This window comes from Geospiza fortis, unplaced genomic scaffold (assembly GCF_000277835.1).
Source record: "Geospiza fortis unplaced genomic scaffold, GeoFor_1.0 scaffold40, whole genome shotgun sequence".
Lineage (NCBI taxonomy): Eukaryota > Metazoa > Chordata > Aves > Passeriformes > Thraupidae > Geospiza > Geospiza fortis.
In genome coordinates this window covers 8,445,370-8,470,597 of record NW_005054297.1, presented here as the reverse complement: position 1 = coordinate 8,470,597, position 25,228 = coordinate 8,445,370, and the positions used below count along the sequence as shown (strand labels likewise).

The 25,228-nt window shown below is 35.9% G+C and overlaps 1 protein-coding gene across 1 annotated transcript in view; it reads left to right on the top strand.

Annotated features, from left to right (window-relative positions):
• Positions 1–25,228, top strand: part of ARAP2 (ArfGAP with RhoGAP domain, ankyrin repeat and PH domain 2) — a 115,234-nt gene that overhangs the window by 79,289 nt on the left and 10,717 nt on the right. Inside the window, exons 20-28 of the mRNA XM_014311940.2 lie at positions 1,222–1,385; positions 2,818–3,030; positions 4,638–4,743; positions 6,603–6,750; positions 7,458–7,526; positions 9,778–9,852; positions 10,894–11,011; positions 15,499–15,627; positions 21,223–21,362. Coding sequence (XP_014167415.1) covers positions 1,222–1,385; positions 2,818–3,030; positions 4,638–4,743; positions 6,603–6,750; positions 7,458–7,526; positions 9,778–9,852; positions 10,894–11,011; positions 15,499–15,627; positions 21,223–21,362 — 1,162 coding nt within the window. The remainder of the gene's footprint in view (positions 1–1,221; positions 1,386–2,817; positions 3,031–4,637; positions 4,744–6,602; positions 6,751–7,457; positions 7,527–9,777; positions 9,853–10,893; positions 11,012–15,498; positions 15,628–21,222; positions 21,363–25,228) is intronic.

Sequence of the window (25,228 nt, the reverse complement as noted above, 5' to 3'; positions counted from 1 at the left end):
TGGTAGTTAACATGACTTTTGAAGTAATGAAGTAAAGACTTCCTAAAAACGTGGTTCAGTAGAATGAAATATTTTAGTGTCATCTACTCTGCTGCTGTATGGCTCGGTCTGTATGGTGGGTCCTGACAAAAGTTAGGATCCTGACTGTTTGTGTGTAATACACTGACTGCATCCCCACTGCCTACCAAGACAGGAGTGCTAGAATGGAAACATTTATAAAAGCAAAATTGAAAGATATTAGCAAAATGAAATGAAATTAAGTATTCCCTCATCATATAAGATGCTCCCCCTTCCAAAAATGAAATAATAAAAATAAATGTATTTTCCATTTACATGAAATTGTTTTTATAGAAGTTCAGTAGAGCATTTTGACTTATCCTAATTAGCAAATAAATGGTCATTAGAGAAAATTGATTCCTTTCTTGTCTTTAGTAGAAGATAAGACAACATATGTACAAAAGTTTGCTTACTATTTTAACACTTTAAACAGCTGTTTATTACACACATACATATGGTTGGACATACCCCCTTAAACTTTTCAATTTTAGTATTTTCTCTTAGAAGCTAGCTTGTCAGGGTGGCATACAGGAGATTACTGTAGCATGCTTAAATAAAAGAGTCAGAAAAAGGCTGAGCTTTGAAATACAGGCAAAGTTGTTGCATTAATTTATTCCACATCAATTCATAGCTTTTTCATATATGTTCCTTACCTTTGTGGTAGTGGGTGATCATTTTGATACTTGTTTAAGGAGGGGAGTTCAATATGTCTCAGCTACTCTATAGAAGAGGTTGGTGGGTGTCTGGGGTGTTTTGGGGTGTGAATACAAAAGAAGGAAAGCTTTTTACACTGTTGAAAGTTGTCTCTAAATTTGTTTCCTTCTTGACCGTGGCTTGGACGTATGAATCCACAATGTAGGAACAAGACTGAAGAAGAGTAATTAAAATGCTGGCAGGTGCTTTCAAAGGGGTTGTGACAGTGTTTGTGGATCTTCTTTCATTTTTTATAGCACTGATAATACAAATGAATTTGTAAGAAAAAAAAAAAAGATGCTGTAACAATAGACCACCATCGCAGCTTTATGTGGTGAATGGTGCCTTGATGTCTTAATCCAAGTATATATATATTTTTTTCCTTTTCTGAACATCTGCTTTGTTGCCATGGAGTACTAACATCAGTTTTTCATTTCTTTCCTGAACTCAAAATATTTTCATAATTTTCAGAACGCTATACATCCATGGCCATACAAAGCAGGATTTCATGGTCTGGTATACTGCAATTGAAAAAGCAGCAGGTACAGATGGTAATGCACTACAAGATCAGCAGCTCAGCAAAAATGATGTCCCTATTATAGTGAACAGCTGCATAGCGTTTGTTACACAGTATGGTAAGTAGAGTGGATTTTATTCAAGCTAAGATCATTTGTATAATACAGAAGCACCCCCAGCACCAGGTCCTATTGAACAATTTTATATATTACTTAAAGTGCCCTTCATTAGCCTTGACATTCTTTAATGAGATGGTGCAGTATACTACCGCGCAGCTGAGAATGGCCATTTTGGGGAAATACAGCTTGGTAAGTGCCCTTTATGGACACTTTTCTATTTTAAATATTGCATTGTTTGCCTTATGAAACTTGGCCTCAGGGTCCAGTGCCCCAGTGCCGGCAACTCAGCCTAGAAAATAAACTCTGCAAATCTGGAAAAGCTGTGGTCTGAACACATCTTGGAAGCTGGCATTAACTGTGGAGTTGAGTTCAGTCTTAGGCTGCTGTTTTTTCACTGAAATAACCTGAGGATTAGTTGGTTACCATATATTTAAGTAAATTTGGCAAGCATAACTTCCCCTGGCATTAGGTTATATGCAGATGATATTTGTGTCCTTTTACTACTGCAAATTCATGAGTTTTCTTGTGAGATTGCTACATGCATGTCAACCCTGTACAAACCTGTCTTTGGTATAAATGTGTCTGTAACCTCTGTCAGTATGAGAGCACCTAATTTCTATTTGAGTCATTGAAGTTTAACTAAATAACCTTTGGATAGGGCAGCACTGCTCTATTGTAAATAGTAGTATTGGGCTTACATCTAGTGCCTAAAAGTAAGAAAAAAAGCTTTTGCTAAAAATAATTACTAGCATAGAACTCAAGTTTCGAAAAAAAAAATTGACTACAATAACATATGCAGTGATTAAAGGTAGTCATGACTTCATTTTAAGTTATATGTTTTCTTTTTAATTTTACTTTAGTCTTTTTTTTTTATGTATAAGAATAGTAGCTAAGTGATGTCTTCCAGAGCATGAGAAAAATCAGAAAAAAGGGTATTTTCTACTAACTTGAGGATTTTAAGAATAAAATATTTCAGGTTGGATGAATGCAATAATACTTTGAGTCTTAAGATGAGTTCATCCATAGCGTAATAAAATAAAAGGAATTTTCTTGTGAAAGCAGCTGTGTTTTATGTGCAATATAATATCTATCATCAAAACTTCTTCTCTTTACTGTGCCTTTCAAAAGTACTGTTTTACCAAGCCCTGAAGAGATTTGGGGATTTGAAATGCCTTTAGAATACTCTTGAAATCGTGATCCCAGGCTTGCTGACTATTATGATGAGTATTTTTCAAAGAGGTCTAGTTTGGTATAAGACTTGGCAGTGTTTTCACTAAGAAAGGGAGTATGAGTACAAGATCAGAAAGATACTGTTAGGAAATGCAACCACATACAATTGTTTGGCATTCACATATAATTTTCATATAATGATGGCTGGGATTTTTGAAAATTACATTCATTTATTTTTCTCTCCTGTATTTTTGTGCCTTAGGTTTAGGTAGCAAGCAAATCTATCTTAAGAATGGTGATTCTTCCAATGTGGCTGAACTGCTGGAAAGCTTCAAAAAAGATGCAAGAAGTGTTAAACTAAGAGCAGGGAAACATCAACTTGAAGATGTGACAGATGTACTGAAAAGTTTTCTTTCTCAAATAGATGACGCACTTCTGACTAAAGAGCTTTATCCATTCTGGATCTCTGCATTAGGTAAGGTATTCAATAACATTCCATACAATAAAGGTTATATGTACATTTTCAGTATCAAATTTGAGGGGGCTGTTAATTTACTTACCCTGTGTCAACCCATGTTATTTCATAACTGGCAAAACAATGTAGTGAGGAAAAAATATTTGGGGCATGGTTGCAATAGACATGTGTTAATAAGAGATGATTTTTATAATGTTCTTTTAAAATGTTAGTTTCTATATTGCAATATTTGCAAACTGCAAGAAACAAGTGGTTTCCCTGCTAAACTGTGCTATAAAATTGCAGGCACAGCAGTAAGAGATGTGTGGGAAATACTGACAGAACGTTGGTTTCTATCTGAATGCATAGGAGTCACATAGGCATATTTCTGTGTGGCACATTTTCTCTTTATAAAGAGATATTAAAGCATATTCCTCTTTGATTTTATTTAAGTTCAAATATATGGATGTTGCTTTAATATGAGGCAGTAGACTTTCAGGAAATTAAAATATTATCAATGTTACACATTTTCGACCTTTAAACTCTATTTCAAAGACTAGAGGAAAAAGTATTAAGAGTTTATTCACTTACCACATGATTAATTGCATCAGAAAACAGAAGTTCTGAGGCAGTTTAGATTTGTCAGCTCTTTTTAATGGTGTTACAATGATGCCCCTTCCTGATCTGTACACATGGCTAAAATTCTAGTTCAGCTTTACAACAGAAAATCCTGTCCTGTTAAGTGATACAGAGAGTACTTCTAGGAAGACTTTAAACATTTAAGAAAATGGAGTAGAAGGCCTTTAAACTGTTGCTTTGTTATTTACTTTTTCTTCCAATCACCAAAGAAACCAAAACACAGTCAGTAGTTAGTGGAGAGCGCCATAAATCAGCCAGATGATTTCCGTCCTTTCTTTTCAGAAACTTGAGAGAAGCAAGGGACTGAGAGGGAAAAGCTAACTAACTAAATGCAATCTACATTAACTTTGTATATGCCCTGAGCATAAGGGGGCAGCACAGAGAGGCAGGCTTAAGGTAGAAAGCTGTGGTTGTGTTTCAGATATTGTCATTCCCAAAACTGGAATTCCTGCCATTGCCCTTGCCATTGTTCAGCTATATGTAACTTATTTACCCTTTAGCTCTTTCCCCTTGTTCTCCTCTAATCAGCCTTATATATGCTTAGATCCTTAAACTACTTTGTGCCCTCAGACGCTTTTCCAGTAAATATTTAAAATACGAAAAGGTCTTTTCCTTTCTCATTGCTGGGAACACTTAGAAATACATTTGCACTTGTGCATATGGAGTTGCACTCACGCATGTGCATGCACAAACTACAGATTAAATATACTTTGAGAGAAAATGCAATTGCTGTTCTGGCCTTTAGTCTTAAACAGTGGCAAATGGTGCTTGAATGTAGAACTCTCCCTCTTTATTGGTGTTTCCCTGAACTGGTGTACAATAGTAGACTTTTTAATAGTATATTTTCAGCATTGCCTCTATGAAGAAGAGGTTGATTTGCTAAATAGTAATTTTAAAAGACTAGATGTTGCTGATATAGTTAATGAGAACTGCTGTTGATTTTTAGTGTGCATTGTTATTAATGCTCAATGATTATTATTTTCTGGCAGATACGCAGAATGAAAAGGAGCGTGTGAGGAAGTACAGAGCTTTTATTCAGAGTCTTCCACCAGTCAATAGAGCAACTTTGGCTGCTTTAATTGAACATCTTTACAGGTCATTGCAAATAAAGCATTGTAGCAGAGAAATTATTATAATGTGCTCTCAGTATAACTGTACAATATATGAAATGTGGCTTGTTTCATTCACCAGTAATCACAAAAGCTTATCTAGTTGCAGCAATTAATTGCATTTGAATTCCTTTCATTGATAATGTGTTTTTTCTTTGGTTATATTTTTAGCTGTAGGTATCTATAAAAATCAATGGATTGGAGCAGTCTTACAGGGAGAGAGGGCTGCCAGTGTATGTGTCCAAGTAGGGTAATTTTTGATGTAGCTTCTTTATGCAATTTCATTTTACTCCAGTCTACTAGTCTTCCAGAGAATTGTTGCAAATGGTTCTTGAAATTAAAATATTTTTTTCAGTGAAAATGTCCTTCTCCACAATCTGTTTTGCACATAATGACTTTGAGAATTACCTACCCTTCCTGTTTTTCATCAGTGCTTCATTTTACAACTGAGGTAGCAGTACAGAATATCCAAAATACAAACTTGTTTAAGCACCAAAGGTCATGACTTATTCCTAGATCAAATAGGGGGCAGAAAATTTGTGAAAAATATTTGACAGGATGATTCTGAGGTGTCAAGGTTCAATAGTACTGGTCCATGTTATATCATCTGTTGAACAAGTCAAATTATATTTTTGGTGAATTGCAGTGAGTGTGGAATATGTAGAAACTTCTCTTTACAGAATGTTGTGTTCAGAAATTATGGCACATAGCCAGGTATATAGCCAATGTTATTTAAAATTTTTTATGTGATTATGAAATTGATTGGTGCCATTATTTGGATAAAGATTGTATTACATACTGGGTTTAAGAAGTTTCTAAGCATGTCCAGTTAGAGATACTAATATGAGGTTGCATCTGTTCTGAAAGTAGTATGAATTCATGCATTTAATGGCCAAAAGTCTGTGGTAGTTTAAAGTGTTTGCCTCTAAAAAATGGCATGTTATATGAACAACATAACTGATATGAAAACTTTACCATAGGGATCGGAACTAAGAAGGACCTAATTTCTTCCCACATTTTGTTTGATCTTTGATCTCGAGTTTGTAGGATATGCTTATATTTCATAATACAGTGAAACAGTGTTTGGCATTGATTTGGCCTCACCTGGAGCACTGTGTGCAGTTCTGGGGTCTACAGTTAAAGAATGTTAAGGTGTTTGAATATGTCCAGAGGAAGGCAGCAATGCTGGTCAGAGGGCTGGAAGGAATTGCCTGTGGGGCGTGGCTGAGGACTCTGGGATTTTCTGCTTCAGAGAAAAGGAGGCTGAGGGATGACTTCATTGCTCTGTGCAGCTTCCTGAGGAGGGGAAGGGGAGAAGGAGGTGCTGATCTCTTCTCTGTGCTGGTATCTGGTGGTAGGGTACATGGAAATGATTCAATACTGCATCCAGAGAAGTACCAACTTGTTGCTAGGAAGGATTTCTTACTAAAAGGGTGGTCAAACATTGTAACAGGCTTTTTAGAGGGATGGTGGATGACCCAAGCCTGTCCGTGCAGTTGGACAGTGCCCGTAGCAAGATGCTTTAGCTTTTGGTCAGCCCTTACGCAATCCAGCAGTTGGACTAGATGATCATTATAGGTCCCTTGTAACTCAGGTATTCTATTCTTGTTTTATTGTTTTCTATTCTAAGTAGTTCTGATATCACTTGAAATGCAGTTAGAAATTTTTCATTTTTTGTAATGAGAAATAAAGAGTATAAAAAAAATTAAATAAATAATAGTACATGTTTTCATTGCATTTAAGGTAGTTACCTTTTTTTAAGTGCTCTCCATATTCTGTAAAGGAGTCTCAGACAATCAAAGGAACAATGAAACTATCTAGATATGTTTATTTTTCCTTCAACAGGGTGCAGAAGTGTTCTGAAATTAATCAAATGAACCCTCAGAATTTAGCCATGGTGTTTTCCTCGTGCTTATTTCAAACTAAAGGCCAAACCAGTGAAGAAGTCAATGTAATTGAAGATCTAATTAAAAATTATGTGCAACTTTTTCATGTACGTATCTTTATATGTATCCTAACTGCTCAGATGTTAGAGATTCAAAAATATAAAAATCTGCTTTAAAATGGTCTTCCTACTAGTTCAAAGATCTGAGGATTTACAGGGTTTTGGAACTCTAATTCAGTGAATGTTTTTCTTGTCCTGCTTTAAATTTTATTTCCCAGTTAGTTTAACCTGTGTAGGAAAGACTGTTTATGGGATGCTGTGAGCTACTGTTTTCCAAAATGATGCTCATTCTCCTTGCTGGCAAAAGCTTACTAAATTTAGGATTTTTTTTTTTTATTATTACTATTAACAATACTGCTTCTAATCAAATTTTATAGGCCTGATCAGAATGGAAGCATAGAAGGATTTTGTGTTCTTAGTCTCTGAGCTGTGATTACAATTTGTTTTGTTCCTTAGACCCAGGAATAATGTTAAATCCAATTGGATAGAAAAGCTACTACTAGCAGCAATTTATATTAGCCATTTTGATTTGGAGTTGACTGTGCCACTATAACATTGTTCTGCAGCTTTTCATTGATTCCTCTCTGTTTCAATATATATTCCATGAAGTTTATAATAATGAGTCCCATCTATAAAGAGCTGTTTCTGACTGATTGAATATTTTGCATACCTGCTTCTATGAGAACGTGATTGGCAGTATTGGCAATTGTTGCCATAACTGTTATTAATCACTCCAAAATTATTTATTTATACAGATAAATGAAGACCAAGTCAAACAAATGGACATAGAGAACAGTTTTATTACAAAATGGAAAGACACTCAGGTAAGTGTCCAGTTAGGCATGGATAAAAGGGAGTGAGGCCTTAACATCTCTGTACATAGGTGTGGCTGCTCTTCTGTTCATCACTGAGACAGCATCGCCCCAGGCACTGCACAGATGCTAAGTCATGCTTGAACCAGGTGTGAGATAAAGTGGCTCAGCTCCCCTTCTTGCTCTCCTCATCAGTTCTCCACAGCAGTTTGCCACAGGCTTCCAGTTAGAGTTAAAAGTAATGATGTGGTGCAATTGAGTGATGTAACAACAGTGCTGTAATCATGTAAGTGTCATGGGTAATTGGAAACTTAGTCCTCAAGCAGCTACAATTAAGAATTGTAAGAATTCTTTACATTTAATGACTGAGAGTCTGACATCATTGCATCAAAATGTGTGCATATAAGTGGGAAAATCAGTGATGTAGATACTTAGTACTTTGGACTATACAGGTTGCCACAGTACTGTTATCTCTGGTGATGCAGAATGTTCAGAGAACAACTGACCTGAATTTCTGCTGAATTACTCAAAGTTCACATGTCTGAAATGTCACTGAAGTTCTGTTCCAGGTGGCACTTCATTAGTCGCTTTTCATTTTCTGTCCACCATATACTTACGCCAGCTGTTGCAGTAATTTACATAACATTTTCTCTCCATACGGTTGTTTATGTGAGCCCAGTGGAAATCATGTGTCAGCTTCATTCTTATTTCCAACCTTTTTCTGTAATATCATATGAAAAGCAAATTTTATAACTAAATGAGCCTTTTTGAGTCTGTGCCACTATAATTAAGCAGCTTTCTTCAAAGTAGCTTTGTAATGGTTTTCCTCACAAATGTTTCCATTAGTTTTCTATTCTCAAAGACTAAACTAACTTAAAAGTTGCTGGTTTTCAGAATGTGAATGTTCTTTAAAATTCAGCACTGCCAGTTATTTTTCTATAGAAATGTAATCTTAGCTTCTGTAAATTGGTCAAAATGTATCCCAAAGCTGAACTGTTTATATATATATATATATATATATATATATATATATATATATGTGAATATATGTATATTTCTGTATATTTTTCTTAAACTTTTCCGTTTGTAGTAGTATATAAATAAGTAGCATCACTATCAATATCATTCTCAAAAATGAAGACAAAAATTGTTATCTTAGTGTTAATTTGATTATGAATTCTTTGTATTTACCTATTAATTGAATGGTACACCTTCTGATAGTCCCCGTTTCTGCCTTAATTTTTCTTCCTGTGCTCTGATCATCACTTATTTTTTAGGAAATATTTTTTGGTGGTGGACTGAGATGAATTGCAATCTTTTGAAGATGCTTATGACTATACTAAAAGGGAATTAGAGCAGGCAAAATGTGAGACATTTTTAATTTAGAAAAATAAAGTAATTTCTCATCCTTGAAAATAATTTTATTGCCATAGATGAGCAAACCTAGTTACAATGGAAAATACTATATATCCCTTCTCATACATCATACTTTTTGTCATGATCATAAAATGTTGGATTTACTACCTTTCTAATTTCTTTCTGAGCTTTTTGTTGTTAGACATTCTTAAATAACATTTGTTAGTCTTGAGCATATGACGTTTATATATGTCATAAATTTGCTTTATCTGATTATTCCACATTAGCATTGGGTGCAAAGTCTAGCCTTTTCTCCAACAAATTTGAAGAGCTGTATTTAACAGAGGTTGATATCAAGAGCATTTGTTTTAATTCCTTCTTTGATTAGGTAATTGTGATTAAGAATCATAAATACACTATTTGTAGTAATGACTTTTTATTTTTTTGATATGTACGTATGGCTGTGTGGCTGAAATAGTCTGTTATTTGTAATTTTTCATCTCACTTTTAACTAAATAACTTTGGGGTTACAGTCCTTTTTCATTGTTTTAAATTCTATTAATCTGTTTTGATTCTGAAGTGAACCTGACTAACCTCCAAATCAGAGTTATGGGTCTGGCAGTTTAAGATACTGAGATAAACTTATGTCTTAGACTTTGTAGTCTTAAATGTAAATTTAAAATTTCCACTTATGCCATGTTGCCCTTAGTTTTCCTGCACTTGGATGTATATTTGTAAATTAATGTTAATTTTGTTTGATATGATTCGGTTGGATTTATTCATGGTTTGGATTTTTCTCCTGAATCTGTGAATTGGTATTTTTTCCTTACACTAGTTAAATAATTGTATTCTCCTTGCTTAAAATGTTTATTTTTAACAATCAAATTTTCAAATTCTTTCTTTTTAGGTTTCCCAAGCTGGAGATTTGCTTATTGAAGTTTATGTGGAAAGAAAGGAGCCAGACTGCAGTATTATAATCAGGGTTAGTGTATAAAAATGATACAATAATTTCTATGAAGCACTTTTTCTTGAAGTATTTCGCATTTATTTTAATACATGTTTTTGTATAAGTACACAGTGAAAGTATGAACTTATGTTTATCTCTGTTCTTTTAAATATTTTGTTTTAGAATTTGTTGTGTTGCCTTAATTATGTAAAGACTGATTATTATGCATTTTTGCATTTTTGAGAAAAATTTTAAGAAAAATTATACAGTTTTAAAGCGGAGGTGTCCTGCTATGGTTTTGCTGTAGTATGCAACAGTGTAAATTCTCCCAGCTCTACATGTGCAATACATGAGAGCATTAATAAATACACAATGAATGGTGGTTCTGTTTAGTAGCTACAACCACTAAAGTGACATTTCCTCTTTTCTTTTTGTCTGTGGCTTTCTTCTTTCTTTGAGTGTTAAGAAACCAAAGCTTGTTACTAACTATAATAGAGATTTTTGATCTTTCTATTCATAGTGTATTTAAACATCTGCCTCTCCATGTAGTGGTGTTCTGTCATTTTTTATTACACCTCTCTGGTTTTGTTTCCTTTTTGTTCTGCTCAGCATATGACTCTCAAACACTTTTGTTTGTGCATATATGGGGTATGTGATATACATAGATGGACATATGCACATAAAAAATGCTTTTTAAAATAGGAATAAAAATAGGAATATGTATCACTAAGATAAAAAAATGGTGCTTTTCTAATATTTATCTTTCCACACCCAGGAAAAAATGAAAGCTTTTTTTTTCCAAATTTTTCTGGGGTAGAAAAAATTAATTTAAAGCTACCAAGGTAATAGTCACCTTAAAAATATAACTTAAATCTCATGGAAAAGAATAAGGAAAGCCTGCTGGAATCTGATGGATATTTTATGGGTTTCCAGCTCAATGCTTGGGTTTTTCCCCCCCCCCTTTTTTTTTTTCTTTCTTATCCTTAGGGAAATTGCCTTAGGGAGGAAGACTTTGAAAAAATGTATCAGAAATCAGTAATTGAAATGTATTATAAACTGACTCAATTTGTATTACAGGTATCACCTTTGATGGAAGCAGAGGAATTAACTAATGATGTTTTAGGAATCAAAAACATCATTCCCAGCAAAGATGATATCTGGGCTGCTTTTGAAGTACTTGAAAATGGAGAATTAGGTTAGTGACACTTAAATGTATGCGTGTCAATCAGCTTCTATTATTTTAGTTTTTCAATACTTAATATAATCAAAAGTTTGGTTAAAGACTTAAAGGAAACAAAAAAAAATAGCCTTCTTGCCAATGTTTTACATTTGGTTGTTGTGGCATCTGCATGATTTCTTTCTTCCCTTTGCCAGAAATTATTTGATGAATTGTTTTAAACTACTTATAAATTAAGGGCTGAGAAGGTGTCCTTTATATTACAGTGCTTTGCAGTTCATTAATCATCAGCTACAGAAAAGTAGGTCTTACCAGTAAGTCACAGAGGAAAACCCTATTTTTTTAAGAATATCAGCACTTGATTTTATAAGCAACAATGCTTTCCAAAAAATTAAATGAGAAAATACATGTCATACTTAGGAGAAAGGATCTTCTCTGTTTTGCTAATTCACATGTTTAATGTACGTAGGTGAAAAAAGGAGACATAAAGTATGTAACTCTTTACACACTTTAAAGTGTGTTTTTGGCAAGTGGCATTATGTTGTATGTAGCAGAATCTTGAAAATTTTGTTTGAAATATGGTTCTGTTGCCAACAAATGCAAATGTCACATGGCCACAATATTCATGAATGGTAAAGAGGCTTTAACACTGGGAATACTTTATACATGCTGGAGCATGTTTAAAATGCTGGAGAATTTTCTTGTTAGAGATAGCTAAAATAATGTAAGGTAGTAGGGATTTTGTTAATTAAGACATATCTTGATGAATATTCCCTAAGGTAATCTCAGGGAATTTTTGAAGAATACATGGAGACAGAAATATGCAACATCTATTTGCATTTCCTAGTAAGTTGCTGATCTTAACTATTTCCATGTTACAGTGGAGGACTGTGAACTCGTTTATTTCTATAGTGAAGATACCTGTTTTCAAGGCAAGAAAAGAAAAAAAGAAAGTGGACAAAATAAGATTACTAAATATTGCTCTAATATTTTTGTTACTTTTGTTGTATTTGATTTTCAGATGTGCTTACAATAATTCTTTCAGTTTTACTAATGTTACTTATGACCTCAGTCTTGACCCTGCCAGTATAAAAACTAGGATGGAAGTTTATTCTCCCTTTCAACTGAAAATCAATTATCCTGAGCCCTCTTCACATCTTACAGTCTGCTGGTGATGCTATACAGAGATGTAATACAGAGTTTGTTTCCAGATTCATAGATGTGGGTGACAACTGACAAAGAATGCTAGCATCTCTTATCTTTAGAAGAGTCCTGATAATTCCTGCAAGTGCAGTACAAATCATATTTCTTTAGACTGAATAACAGAAAAAAAATTGAATTTTATTTTCTTAAACTTGATATATCGACACAGGAACATGAAAACCAAACTAGATATGGCCAAAGGAACATTAAAGTAAATAAACGGATAGGCCCCACAACAGCTTCTTCACACATTTAGGTGCAACAACTAATGTTTTGGTGGGGTATGGAAATGTCTGAACTAATGACTATGGAAGACAAACAAAACTAAGCTAAGAGTGAGACACTAGAGGCCCTACATAACACAATAAATATGGGCAGGACATTAGAGTGTGTCCTACTGAAAGAAGAGTTTCCAACACAAAGTGAAATAGTGCACCAGTGTTTTAAATACAAAACAACCAACCAAAAAGCAAACTAAATTAAGTCCTAATTCATCACATGACTCCTGTCAGTAGAGACTGTGTTGATGAAATGTGTTCTTCATGGATCCCTTTCTGGAAGAATCAGTGCATCAGAAAAAGTGAATTACTTTTTCAAAATAAAAATAATTTTGTAGTAAAGAGATACTCAGGTAGACTCCTGTGATCCTATGGCTGAACCTAACAGGTTTGTAGAGGGCAAGAGCACAGAAAAAATTACTTCTAGAAAATATTTGGTGCAAATGTGACTCTGAAGAACTAAAAGACTACTTGAGTCTTTGCTCCTGCAGGTTGATTCTACTGGTGTCATTTGACAAACACCATGAGGCATTTACAAATTAGTTTAGATAGTGACACATAATGACAGAAAAAAGTTTGCATATTTCTTTCAAATGTACATCAGTAATCATGGTGTCTTTCTCAAAAATTAATTTTCTGCATCTGCATTTTTTCCTGGTGTGGTCTGCTACCTGTCCAGTGCATGGTGGTATTCTGCTTGTTACACTCAACCCTGAATTTTTTTTACTTTTTAAGTTTTTATTTTATGTTTTAATATATACTGTCAGGAAAACAACCCCTGAGAAAGCAAGAAAATTAGAATCATATTTTATAGAAAGTCAGTTTCTACTAATAGTTAATGTTGTTTAAAGTGAAAATGACTGGTTTAGAACATTTACTAGGATATGGTGACCTAAGTGAAAGAAAGGGTAATTGAATGTATGTGTTGACTGCTTGCTGTTCAAAATACTAGAATTGCAGTATTAAAAAATCAGCTAAATTATTTGCATATAGAAAAGTTGCAATAATTGATGATTTTATCAAGCCTAATGCAAAATATTTAATACCATATGCTTCTACAAAATAGGGTGTATATACTTTTTTAATAATAAGTGATTGATGGATAGTTTGTAAATGAGGTGTGTTACCAGTAAAATAGTTAATGGTTTTCAACATGATGATTTATGTACCATGTAATCCATGATGACAGATGGTCTTAAATGTAACTATAAATAAAACAGTAGGTGTTTACTGTGTGAGTGCTGGTGTTCTAGGAAGATGTGGTGATTTGCCAGTCTCTTGCGTCTGATTTGTAAAGTTCTTCTTAAAGTGGATTTTCTCTCTTGTACAAAGGCATCAAGTGTTTAAGCTTTATCACATTAGAGTCCAAAATTTCCCAAAAATTCAGAAGTTTGACCATTTAAAACAAAAGGGCCGGAAGAAGTAGTGGTAATAAAGTAGGGGTTGAGCTGCTATCTACAAAATGGGATTCTTGTTAGGCTGCTTTGGTGTCATATCTGAAAAATGAAATATTTGTATGGGTGGTATCACAGCTTTACAGGTAACGTAGGTAATTTTGCCGAAAAATCCCGAAACAGCAGTGGTTTTTTTCTGTCATGAAAGTGTGTTATTTGTGGCTGCTCCTTTCTGAGGCTCTAGTGTTCAGGTGTTCTAGAAAATGCCTTCTGCTAGACTGTAGTGCTGGAGAGTCCCAAAGCAGCTGTTGACATTTCATATTCATCTACCATAGCAGGAATGAAAAATGAGATTATGGCTGCATACTTTGCCCTTCAGTACTCAAGGGACATGGCTAGACTGTGTGACCCAACATGACAGTGTCATAGAGGTGTGACTTTTCAGGAGCCATACCCAGCTCTTCTCAAGACCTGACCCAAATAAATTGGTATGCAAATGGGAACACAGATCTATTGGAAAAATCTCTCTTTGGAGATAAAATGACATTTGAACCCACAAAGCCATTGTTAAGGCTTTTGTGGGTTCATGAATTACAGCAGATGCTTGCTGCTGAGCAGGTGAAAGCCTTCAGGGATGTGAGTGTCTTCTTCCACTCACATCAGTGTTGCATCAGGCTGTGCTGTTCATGTGACACTCAGATTTCTGCTGGGTCTGGTAATGCAGATTTAGGGACAATTTGCAAGATCTTTTCTGCCTTCATTTGGTAGGTGAACTGGGGTTTGTATGGAGTACTGGCTGGGCTTTCTTATCACTGCAGTTTTTCAATTCTGTGCTAGGTCTCAGAGTTTCTCTTCTAGGATGGATGATGCCTGTCAAAAAATGTGTGTTTGAGCACCTGAAGTTTTGCAGTGCACACATACAGTCTAGTCATGCCTTCAGTGGTAGTTTAATCTTGCTGTACTTTTTGTACAAGACTGAAATACACAGGTGCAAGTTTGGATATTCCCTAGCCACTGCAACAGGGAGAAGATCTAGTAAGACCACATACTTTTCCCCTCTAGTAAAAAGAATCTAATGAAACCAGAAGTCTCTTTCAGTCTGCTTTGATCAATAACAGACAGTATAATCCATACCAGTTGGAGGCATTTTTTTCACTGTGATCACTCCAAATTCTTTGGTTCTTTGAATGCAGAGAATTGGTAGTTATGATGTTTCATTTTCATACTGAGCATAGGCCAGTAAGGCACAGTATAACTGCAGGTTTCAGTTCTGTTTGATCATATTTAGGCATGTCCTGTAATTGGTCCTAACTTTTGTATTTAGTTTGAAAGCAGTGCCTTAGTGTCTTTACATGAAATATTTAACATTACAAAAGAGTCACTGAACATTTGGCTACTGTTTGTTTAATTTTATATTCATTACCTGTGCAAACACCGCCAGCAAAGGTATTGTCAGTAAAGTGCCTAATTGTCTTATTTTTGAAAGCAGTATTTTTCTTCTGTAGTTCAAAGTCAATGAGACCTTGTTGTTTACAGACAAATGTAACTTGTGAGGGCCTCCAATATTGTTGGGTTTTCTCTTTTATTTTAATTCTAGTTTTTTGTGTTTTGTTTCTTTGGCATTTTTCAGAACGTCCTCTGCATTATACAGAGAATGTACTAGAACAAATTCTTCATTGGAGTTCACTACCAGAGCCTGGCACTGCCTATCTAATAATAAAGAGATTTCTAACAGCAGACATGGTGAATCTCTACAGTGGTATGTAATTTTTTTTAAATTTAATTATTTTACATGGAAATATGAGGATGGCAATTGTTTTCAGTGGAGCGAAGTGTCCCAGAACAACTGAATTACTGCTACTTCATAAAAATTACAGATTTACGGAGGATTGTGGTGACTCCCTATGGAAACACAGAGATTATGGATGTTTGTTTCTACAAACTATAAGCTCTCCCATTGAAATATAAAAGTGTACAGAAATTCTGCAGTCAGTTCACATTTTGTGAATTTCTGCTGTGAAGCTTGAAACTGCTCTTATCTAGGTCATACTGTGGGAATATATTTATATAACTATGGTATGCTAATAGAAATTTCTGTTATCTAATTTGATGCCTCCCAACTACAAAGCTAATTTCACGGAATCAGAATATTCTGAGTTGGAAGGAACCCAGAAGGATCATCAAGGTCCAGCTCCTTGCCTTACACAGGACAGCCCCATGAATAATACCTGTGCCTGAGAGCATTGTCCAAACACTTCTTGAACTCTCAGGCTGGTGCTGTGACTGCTCCCCGGGGAGCCTTTTCCATTGCCCAGCCACCCTCCGGGGGAAGCTTTCCTGATATCCAACCTGAGCTTCCCTTACAAAACTTCAGATCATTCTGTTATCCTGACACTGGTCACCACAGAGAAGAGATCAGTGTCTGCCCCTCTGCTTCCCCTCACAGGGAAGCTTTTGACTGCAATGAGGTCTCCTCTCAGTCTCCTCCAGGCTGAACAGACCAAGTGACCTCAGCCACTCTTTATACTTGGGGGCTTCCCCTCAAGGCCCTTCACCATCTTTGTTGCCCTCCTTTAGACACTCCCTAATAGCTTTATAGCCTTCTTATATTGTGGTGCTCAAAACTGCCCCCAGCACTTGAGGTGAGGCCGCCCCAGTGCAGAGCAGAGCAGGACAATCCCCTCCCTTGCCCAGCTGGTGCTGCTGTGCCTCATGCACCCCAGGACAGGGTTGGCCCACCTGGCTGCTGACTCACATTCAGCTTTCTGTTGACCAGGACCCCGAGGTCCCTTTCTGTGGCACTGCTTTCCAGCATCTCATTCCCCAGTCTGTCTGTATATCCAGGGTTGCCCCATCCCAGGTGACATACTCATTTGAATGACATACTCAAGCAACTGAATATTTTGGAGGGTATGTGGCCTTTAAAAGGGAACTAGCGCTTAAAATACAGATCCATTATATAGTGAAAATATACAGTTTAAACATTGCCCCAGTCTATTTTTTTTTCCACATAACACCTGGCTTTAAGTCTCCTGTGCAGTATGTATTATCTGCTTTGCGAGAAGTGGAAGTTTGGGAGTTCAAAAATTATATCCTGTTTTCAAGCAGTTGAAATTCTGTGTGCTATCACTGTATAATGTGTGATGGCAACACATGATGGCTGGTTTAATGTTCATCTTATTTTATCTAATGACTCATTCAAATATATCTATCTTTTCCTCTCTTTCTCATATATGGAAGTGTTAATCTTTCCATTCTATATATCTCGTCTTGATTTCGAGAAGTAAAATTTATGCTATTGTGCTTATTCTTCTGAAAGTAATGGCCTTCTTCCTCCATGCTTTATTCCTGTAAAAGCATATTTCACAAATGTGAACGAACCTGAACAAGTGTGCTGTTCATGACTTTTATGGTTGGGTTGCACCGTCAGTAAATGTGTGATAGCAGATCATGAATGGAGAGAAATGGCCTACTTCATTAAAAGCTTGATATATGAACTCCCATCACCTCACTAGGTATGTGTTGAGATCAGGAGAGGGAATGGGTCATAAGGATTGTGTGAATCACTGCTCTAAGAAACACATAAAGATTAGGCTAGTGTCAGTTTATAAAATGTAGTAAAGGAGAGCTCTGCTGCTATTTGCACTCCTTTGTGTCTCCTAGATTTTGTATTCATTTGTTCCCCCAGCTTATTACAGTAATGGTTTGCATCAATTCCATTCAGTTTGATGTTACTGTAGACACACTGTCTTTTGACTGTTTATATTTAGTAATTTTTTAATGTTTGTTTTAAAATAATTAAAACTTTACCAAATAAATTATGTTGTTTTTCTCAGTACTTTGAAAAGGAAAATTTCTGCCATATTGCAGACTTACAGTGTTGATGTCTGCAAACTCCATGTGGCAGAGTAGTCTTGTGAATCCATCACTACATAGTGTCAGAATGAGAAAATATACAGAATGAAGTTACTGGGCAAGAGATGTTCCCAGTGTTTAGGGTACAAGGCACTGATGGTTATGGTGGGGCTCTCCATCTCAATGTGCACAGGCAATAACTGCTAGCTCGAAGGAAGAAGGGGAGACCTCAATCTTTTCTGTCTCTTACACTCTATATGTGGATAACTCCTTGTCACTTAATAATAGGGCTGGGGCCAGATGTCCAAGCAGTATGATTTGAAGTATGTTTTTAAGAATGGATTCAGCCCATACAAACGGGCAACTGGTTGGATGGATGTCCTCCTACTTTGCAGTAAAATTAATAAGACTTCGATAATTTAATGTTTATAATTTGATTCCATGAATATGCCTTGCTTTCCTGATTATGTAATGGTCTTAAAGACTAATTGTTACTTTCCAGAATTTTTTTTCTGTTAATATTACTTGAGAGATTTTCATTCTCAACACTTCTTTTTCTTCCTGAGTCTATAATGTTGTTTGAAATAATGTTTGTTCAATAGTGAGCATAAGGAACAGCTCTTTGGGCCTCGTTTCATTTTGGCAACTTAACACAGTCTTCTCTGTCAGTGCAACTTTTCCCATGTTCCTTATACATAGTACATTCTTGATTTTGATACTTATTCTCATCTTGTCCATTTTAAACTATTTTCTCATGTTCTGCAACTGAGATGAGCTCAGTTGTTCAGAGCAGGATGCTAATAATATCAAGGTTCTGGGTTGGATCCCTGTGTAGGGCATTCACCTAAGAGCTGGATTCTGTGATCCTGGAGGGTCCCTCCCAACTCAGACTATTCTGTGATTCTATGATCCAAACCTTACACTGAGGTCTAGATGTATGTTTTCTCTTGTATAGAAACCAACTTTCCTTTTCAAGGAAAAAATAGTTAGTTTATTTGTATTGATATGTTTCAGCAAATTTGTGGTGAGTTTTCTATTTTATTACAGATTTTAGTTGCTAGTTGTTGACAATTAATTCCATAGCTTTTCATGCTTGTTGTAGGAGCACTCTTTAAAGTGCTACTCAGTAGGGCAAGATGTGCACCATATTTTGGTATAAGAGGTACTCAAGAACAGCTTAATTCTATTTCAAGACCCATTTTCTTCTCCTTATCTAAAATTTTCTCATATTAAAGTTTTATTTGTTAGAAAACCAGATATTATTTATTTGTTAAATTTACTATAAATTCTGTGTATATAGGTCCTTGAATTTTTTCCAGTACAGTGTTGTATAATTTAAGTGGTAAGTATTGATTTCTGAGAACAGGGGCTATTATTCAGAGATATTCTTTGAAATGCAAGCGTCTAAACCATAGGTGGATCGATCATCCATGGATTAAGTGTACCTGCTTGCTAGTTGCAAGGTTCTGTCAAGTTTAGCATGTTTTGTAAAGTTTGTGTCTGAAAAATACATTCTGATTAGGACACATCCCTATTGTCTTAGTTTTATTTAATGAAATGCTGGCTTCTAAAGTATATGGAATATCATCAGTTTAGAGAACTATTTTTTTCCTCCTTCATAGGAGCCCTGTGAAGTTTAGAATGAGTTTTTGTCATGTTGCAAGCTGTGCAGAAACGTAAAGTCTTCCAGCTTGGTAAAGATGTGGAAGTATCCTGCTACTTTCACTAAGTATTCTGCTATTCTCAATTTGTATAGTTAAAAAAAATAGAAAAAAGTGGTTATGATTGTATGGATAAGGATTCATATTCTATTCTGAACATGAAATAAATATTCTTAACGGCAAAAAGAGAATCAGGTTTTTTTTAACTGTGCACATATATTTGCACTTACAACTGAGGACTTCTAAGTAATTTCAGATTTTAATTGTAGAAATATATTGATTTTGGATTTAGATTCTTATTTTTGGATATTCTATCATGTACTGCTTCTTAATAATAGAGTTTTGATATCACATGCTTAAAATCTAAGTGGAATTTTTATGAAAAAAGCCAATTGAATGCTTGGGTAAGAGATTTTCAATACACATTACACCCTTTTTACATCACAGTTTTATTTCTTATCCTGAAAGCAATATAGTACAAAAGCTAGTGGTATCATTCTGTGACTCCTAAGCAAGTTGGTTCAGTATTTCCTAAATAAATGAATGACTTACAGGAGGTACCTACACTTAGCTAAAAATATTAGGTGGTGAAAGCCAGTATATGTCATAAGTAGTAGGCTTGTAGTGTTTGGAGGTAATTATTAGCCCTGTTAATCTGGCTCCCTCTTCAAGGTGAAAAGATACTGAATGGGATGGAGGAGAAGGCTGCATCTGCCTACCTGCTCTCTTCTCATGTCTGCTGTCTGCTTCCAGCACTGTTTACCTCAGGGAGAAAAGAATACTTCAGAATTCTGCTGAATTCTGTGTTCTGTTATTAAGACAGTAGGAATTACTGTATTTTCCTTTGTTTTTCCTCACTTCAACTATTAAAGTGCCATTTTAGTTTGAGTTTCACTTTATGTGCATGAGTCATAGCAGCATGGCAATGACTGTAATTGTTGTTCAGATGTTTTTGCTGGGGAGGAGTACTTACTGGGAAAGCTGAGAAAGTAGTGGAAAAATATATGGATATTGAGCAGAATAGGAAACCTGAAAATACTTAGAAGTGGTGGTGTAGTAGTTTATATGTACTATTAATACTTCTTTGCATTATTTTATTTAGGATTTTAAATTGCTAAGAATGCACTGAAAAATCTGGTCTTTAACACTGAAAGCCCTTGATAGCTCTGCTGCTTTTATTTTTAAATAAAAACTTTCTCAGTACAAAGTTAAACGCTTTATAAAGCTGACTGCAAAGTTACTATTTGGGTTTGTGTGGGAGGTGGTGTTTTGTTTCAGTTTTTTATTAATTTTACCAAATATATGTGAGTTTGTGTGTATTTTAACACAAACAAAAAAATCCAGACAGACTCATGACAAGTAATTTTTATGGAAATGTTTTGCCTCTCAAGCACAGAGATTAAAAGTATCCGTGTCATACTCTTGGTTTTAACTACACATTATATGCTGAAAACATTCTTTGAATTAAAGTTTGTTGGTAGATTCTTTGCATGTTATCATACGAGTGAAACAGAGAAGACTTTTTTCCCACCAGTAATTAAAATAATAATGGTGTGTGTATTTAAGAATGCCTTCCTTATGAATGCAGAATACATTAATATGCAGTATGTATTGAAAAGTAATATATAGTGTATATATATGTGTGTGTGTTTATGTAATATAATTAATATAATTTTATATATAATTAATATAATTATTTATTTTTATATATATATAGCATAATACAAAATCAATTTTACCAATGTAATTTCAGTTTTTTGATATCTAGTAATACTTAAAAACTAGGAGCTTCCACTGTTGTAAAATCCTCTAACAGAATGCTTTTTTTTTCTTGGTAGAGAAAAATGAGAAAGGTAGTGTGAAAGCAGGCAACCTGAAGTACAAGGAAGAGCCATCAAAACTACTGTCTGGAAACAAATTTCAAGACCGTTACATTGTGTTACAGGAAGGAAACTTGCTTCTCTATAAGGATATGAAGGTACAGCAGACAAACTTTGCAGTAAGCTTTCTTCTTTGCTTGAAAAAGAAAGGATCAATAAACAGATCAACATTTCTCATATGAAATGGCAACTTATAGAATCTGGGTTGACGTCTAAGATTTTTGTCTTCCTGTTTCACAGATGTCTTAGTAGAAGGAGTTTCGGTGGGTTCATCATTTAGCTATTGTAGTTATGCATTACTATAAGCTTAAAAAATTAAAAAGAGAACAATATTTGGATGCTTTGTGCTGACATTAAATTATTTGAAAACCTGCTGTAGAAAGCTGCAGCAGGAGTAATATGGAACTTAAAGGAATGCATGCCATTTTTTTCTTGGTATTTCACACAAAGCCCTTAAAAATTCAAACAACAGGGTTCTTATGCATACATGTCTCATGATAGAAGAGATTATAGGAAACAATAACTCTCAATACACTAGGAGAATATTTCCCTGCTTCCCAACAACATTTTTCAGATGTATTCTCAGTCCTTTAAAAACTAGTATGGATAATTAGGTTATGTATACCTCAGAATTCCATAGAAGTGAATTTAGTCCTGATTAATAGCAGGAAGGGTTCAGTTTTAAATATTTCATGGGAGTTTTCTTAAAACAGTGGATTTGAGTGTATGCAGCTTGTATTTAAGTATAAAGCCAAATAATATTAATAAAGAGCTACGTTTTAGTTCCAATTATTTCTGGTTTAAAAAAAAATCAAAGTTTCAAGTGCTTTTATTTTTGCTGACTGCTGGTTTTTTCCCATCCAAAAAATACAGATGTATATCGCTGACCTTCCTAAAGTACTTTTTTTAAGACATATCCCTTGCTCACGTAAACTAATGCACTGTGTCTTCTTGTGAAGCTGTGGATACATCTTAATTAGAATGACCCCAGAATGTCACAAATAGTGTCTTACAATTTAGTGCTAAAACTCAAACTGGCACATATGTGAGAATAAATTAATATGCCCATAAAGCCTTAATTAGTATCTTGGAAAGAATTTATGACAGGATTGTTTTACCACTTTATAATCTCCTCTTTTAAGCCATTCTAATTTATAAAAAATTTAATTCCCCAACTTAGGAGGCGCTTTGAACACTTATTTTTAAGTTATTTTTTTAATGCAAATGGCAATACCATTCTGATCAAATAGTATATGAGTTTGTTTTAAATTTTTTTGAGAGATATTAATCTACCATGAATAATCTTGGTTTAATTTTAGTCATGTTTAGGAATGAATAGTAGGAACGCTTGACATTGCAGATGGAAAATTATAGTTAATAAGGCCACGTGTACTAATTAATTTATAAATTCTCATTAATAGCACATTAAATTTGTATATGCAGGTGGAGATACATTCTGTTCAGTGTTTCTCTTGTTCAAGAGCAATTATCAAAAACATTGAAAGTTTTTATGACTACTATATTCTAAATTGCTATATTGTGCTAATTGACTGAAATAATTTATCCCTTTAATGTTCTGTTGCTAAGAGATAAGCTCACAGACAAAGGAATGGCTCCCTTAAGGTGCATTATTGTGAGAAGTATGCAGTTGTTTAAGTGAATGGTGTGTTCTGCAGGGGTATTTTTTCATCCTGGCAGTACCCTTCTTTTGAGCAGGAAGTTACACAAGAATACCAACCATAAAACTGTTGTGTGTTTTGTTGTTTTTTAAGTTCTCTTAAGTGCCTCTTTTTTCCCACACCGGAGTGTTAGAAGTTGAAAGCTGCAGAATGGGAAATTGAGAATCCAGGGACAGTAAACACTGGGGAGTAGCTTTGTGTACTGGGATTATAAGATTTGTTGTTTGGTGCAGTTTTTTCTATATTGAAAGCTAAAACACTTGACCTAAAAGTACTAAAGGAATGCTTTTGTGTTGTGTTAAATATTTTTCTCTGTAATAGTGTGCATCTATTGTTTCCTTTCAGCACTTCATCTTTCAGTAACATTCAGTTCTCACAACTGTGGGTCTATGTCTTCTGTAGATTGACTAGAGGTAGTTTGTTCAAGAAGGAGCAAGCAAGGAACCTCAGGAGATCCTTGTCCAGCTTCCTGTGCACAGCAGGGATAGCAGCTGAGGTCAGGACATGTTGTGCATGGCTTTAATCTGTTAAAGTCTTCGAAAACCCTGAGGACAGATAGTAAACCTTTCTGGGCAGCCTGTTGCAGTACCTGACTGTCCTCATGGAGGAAAATTTGTCTGTCCTTAGATGTAGTCTTCTCACAATACAAAATGCCTCACTCAGTCTGCTTCAAAATTTCCCTGTAGGCACTGGGAAGCCTCTCCTCCAGGGCAAGTGCTCCAGCCCCCAGATGGCCTGGTGGGCCCCTGCTGAACCCTCTCCAGATTACTGATTCTCTTTTTTTTCTGAAGGATCCAAAAGATGAAGTCACACAAGTAATAAGGAAAGGAGGAGAATCACTCTCCTCCACCTCCTCACTGTGCTTCTGCTAGCTCAGGAAAGCGAGACCACCTTTGCTGTTAGGATACTCTGCTGGTTTATGCCCAGCTTGGCACCTACCAGCATGCTCTGGTTCCTATCAGTGGAACTGCCTCCCACTCTATCATTCAAGGAGTTTTTTCCTTCACCTGTGCAAGAGTTTGTGTATGTCATTGTTAAATTTAATGAGATCCCTGTTGTTCCATTTCTTTGTCCTGTGTAGGTTCCTCTGAAGGTCCCAATACTGGTGTTCTCCAGAAACCAGGTGGATTCCTTCTGTCTCACTGGGCTGCCCTTTCTGAAGATATAAGGAGGAACAAAGCCCTGTCCTCCCCATCCCCTGTCCCATAAAAGTCAGGATATGTTATCAAGAGACTTCTTGTTGTTCAAAGACATAACTTGCTTTTTTTTCATCCTGATTTAGCGGCCCCAGTGGCCTAATGGATGAAGCACTGTCTAAACCAGGGATTGTGGGTTTGAGTCAGTCAGCACAGCTTCACCAAGGGCAAGTCCTGCCTGACCAACTTGGTGGCCTTCTATGATAAATTGACTATGTCAGCGGACAAGGGAAGAGTTGCAGGTGTCATTTATCTGAAATTCTGTAAAGCCTTTGACACGGTCCCTCACAGTATTCTTTTCTCTTAATTGGAGAGGGATGGAATTGATGGAGTGGACTGTTAGACGGATACGAAAGTGGTTGGATAGTCACATCCAGAGGGTGTTGATCAATGGCTCAGAGTCCTGATGGACACCAGAGGTCCTTGCTGGGATTAGTGCTACTTAATATATTCATTAGTGACACAGAAAGGGGGATTGAGTGCATCTTCAGCAGATGACACCAGGCTGGGGGTATGGTTGATACACCTGGGGAACAGGATGCCATCGAGAAGGGCCTGGACAAGCATGAAAAGTAAGCCCATGGGAATCTCAGCAGGTTTAACATGATCAAGTGCAAGGTGTTGCACCTTGTTTGGGTCAACTCATGATATCAACCCAGTCTGGGGGATGAACAAATCCACAGTAGCCCTGCTAAGGAGGATTTGGTGATGCTGGTGGATGAGAGGCTGGACATGACCCAGCCATGGGCACTCACAGCCCAGAGAGCCAGAGGTGTCCTGGGCTGCATCCAGAGCCCCATGGGCAGCAGGGGAGGGAGGGGATTCTGCCCCTCTGCTCTGCTCTGCTCTGGTGAGACCCCACCTGCAGGGCTGCAGCCAGCTCTGGGGTTCCAGCACAGGAAGGACATGGACCTGGGAGGCTACCAGGTCGATTAGAGGGATGGAGCACCTTGTCTGTGAAGAAAGGCTGAGAGAACTGTCTTTGGTCAGCCTGGAAAAGAGACCTATTTGTGGCCTTCTAGTACCTGAAAGGAGCCTAGAAGAAAGACGGAAACAGATATTTTAGAAGAATGTAATGCAGAAGAATGA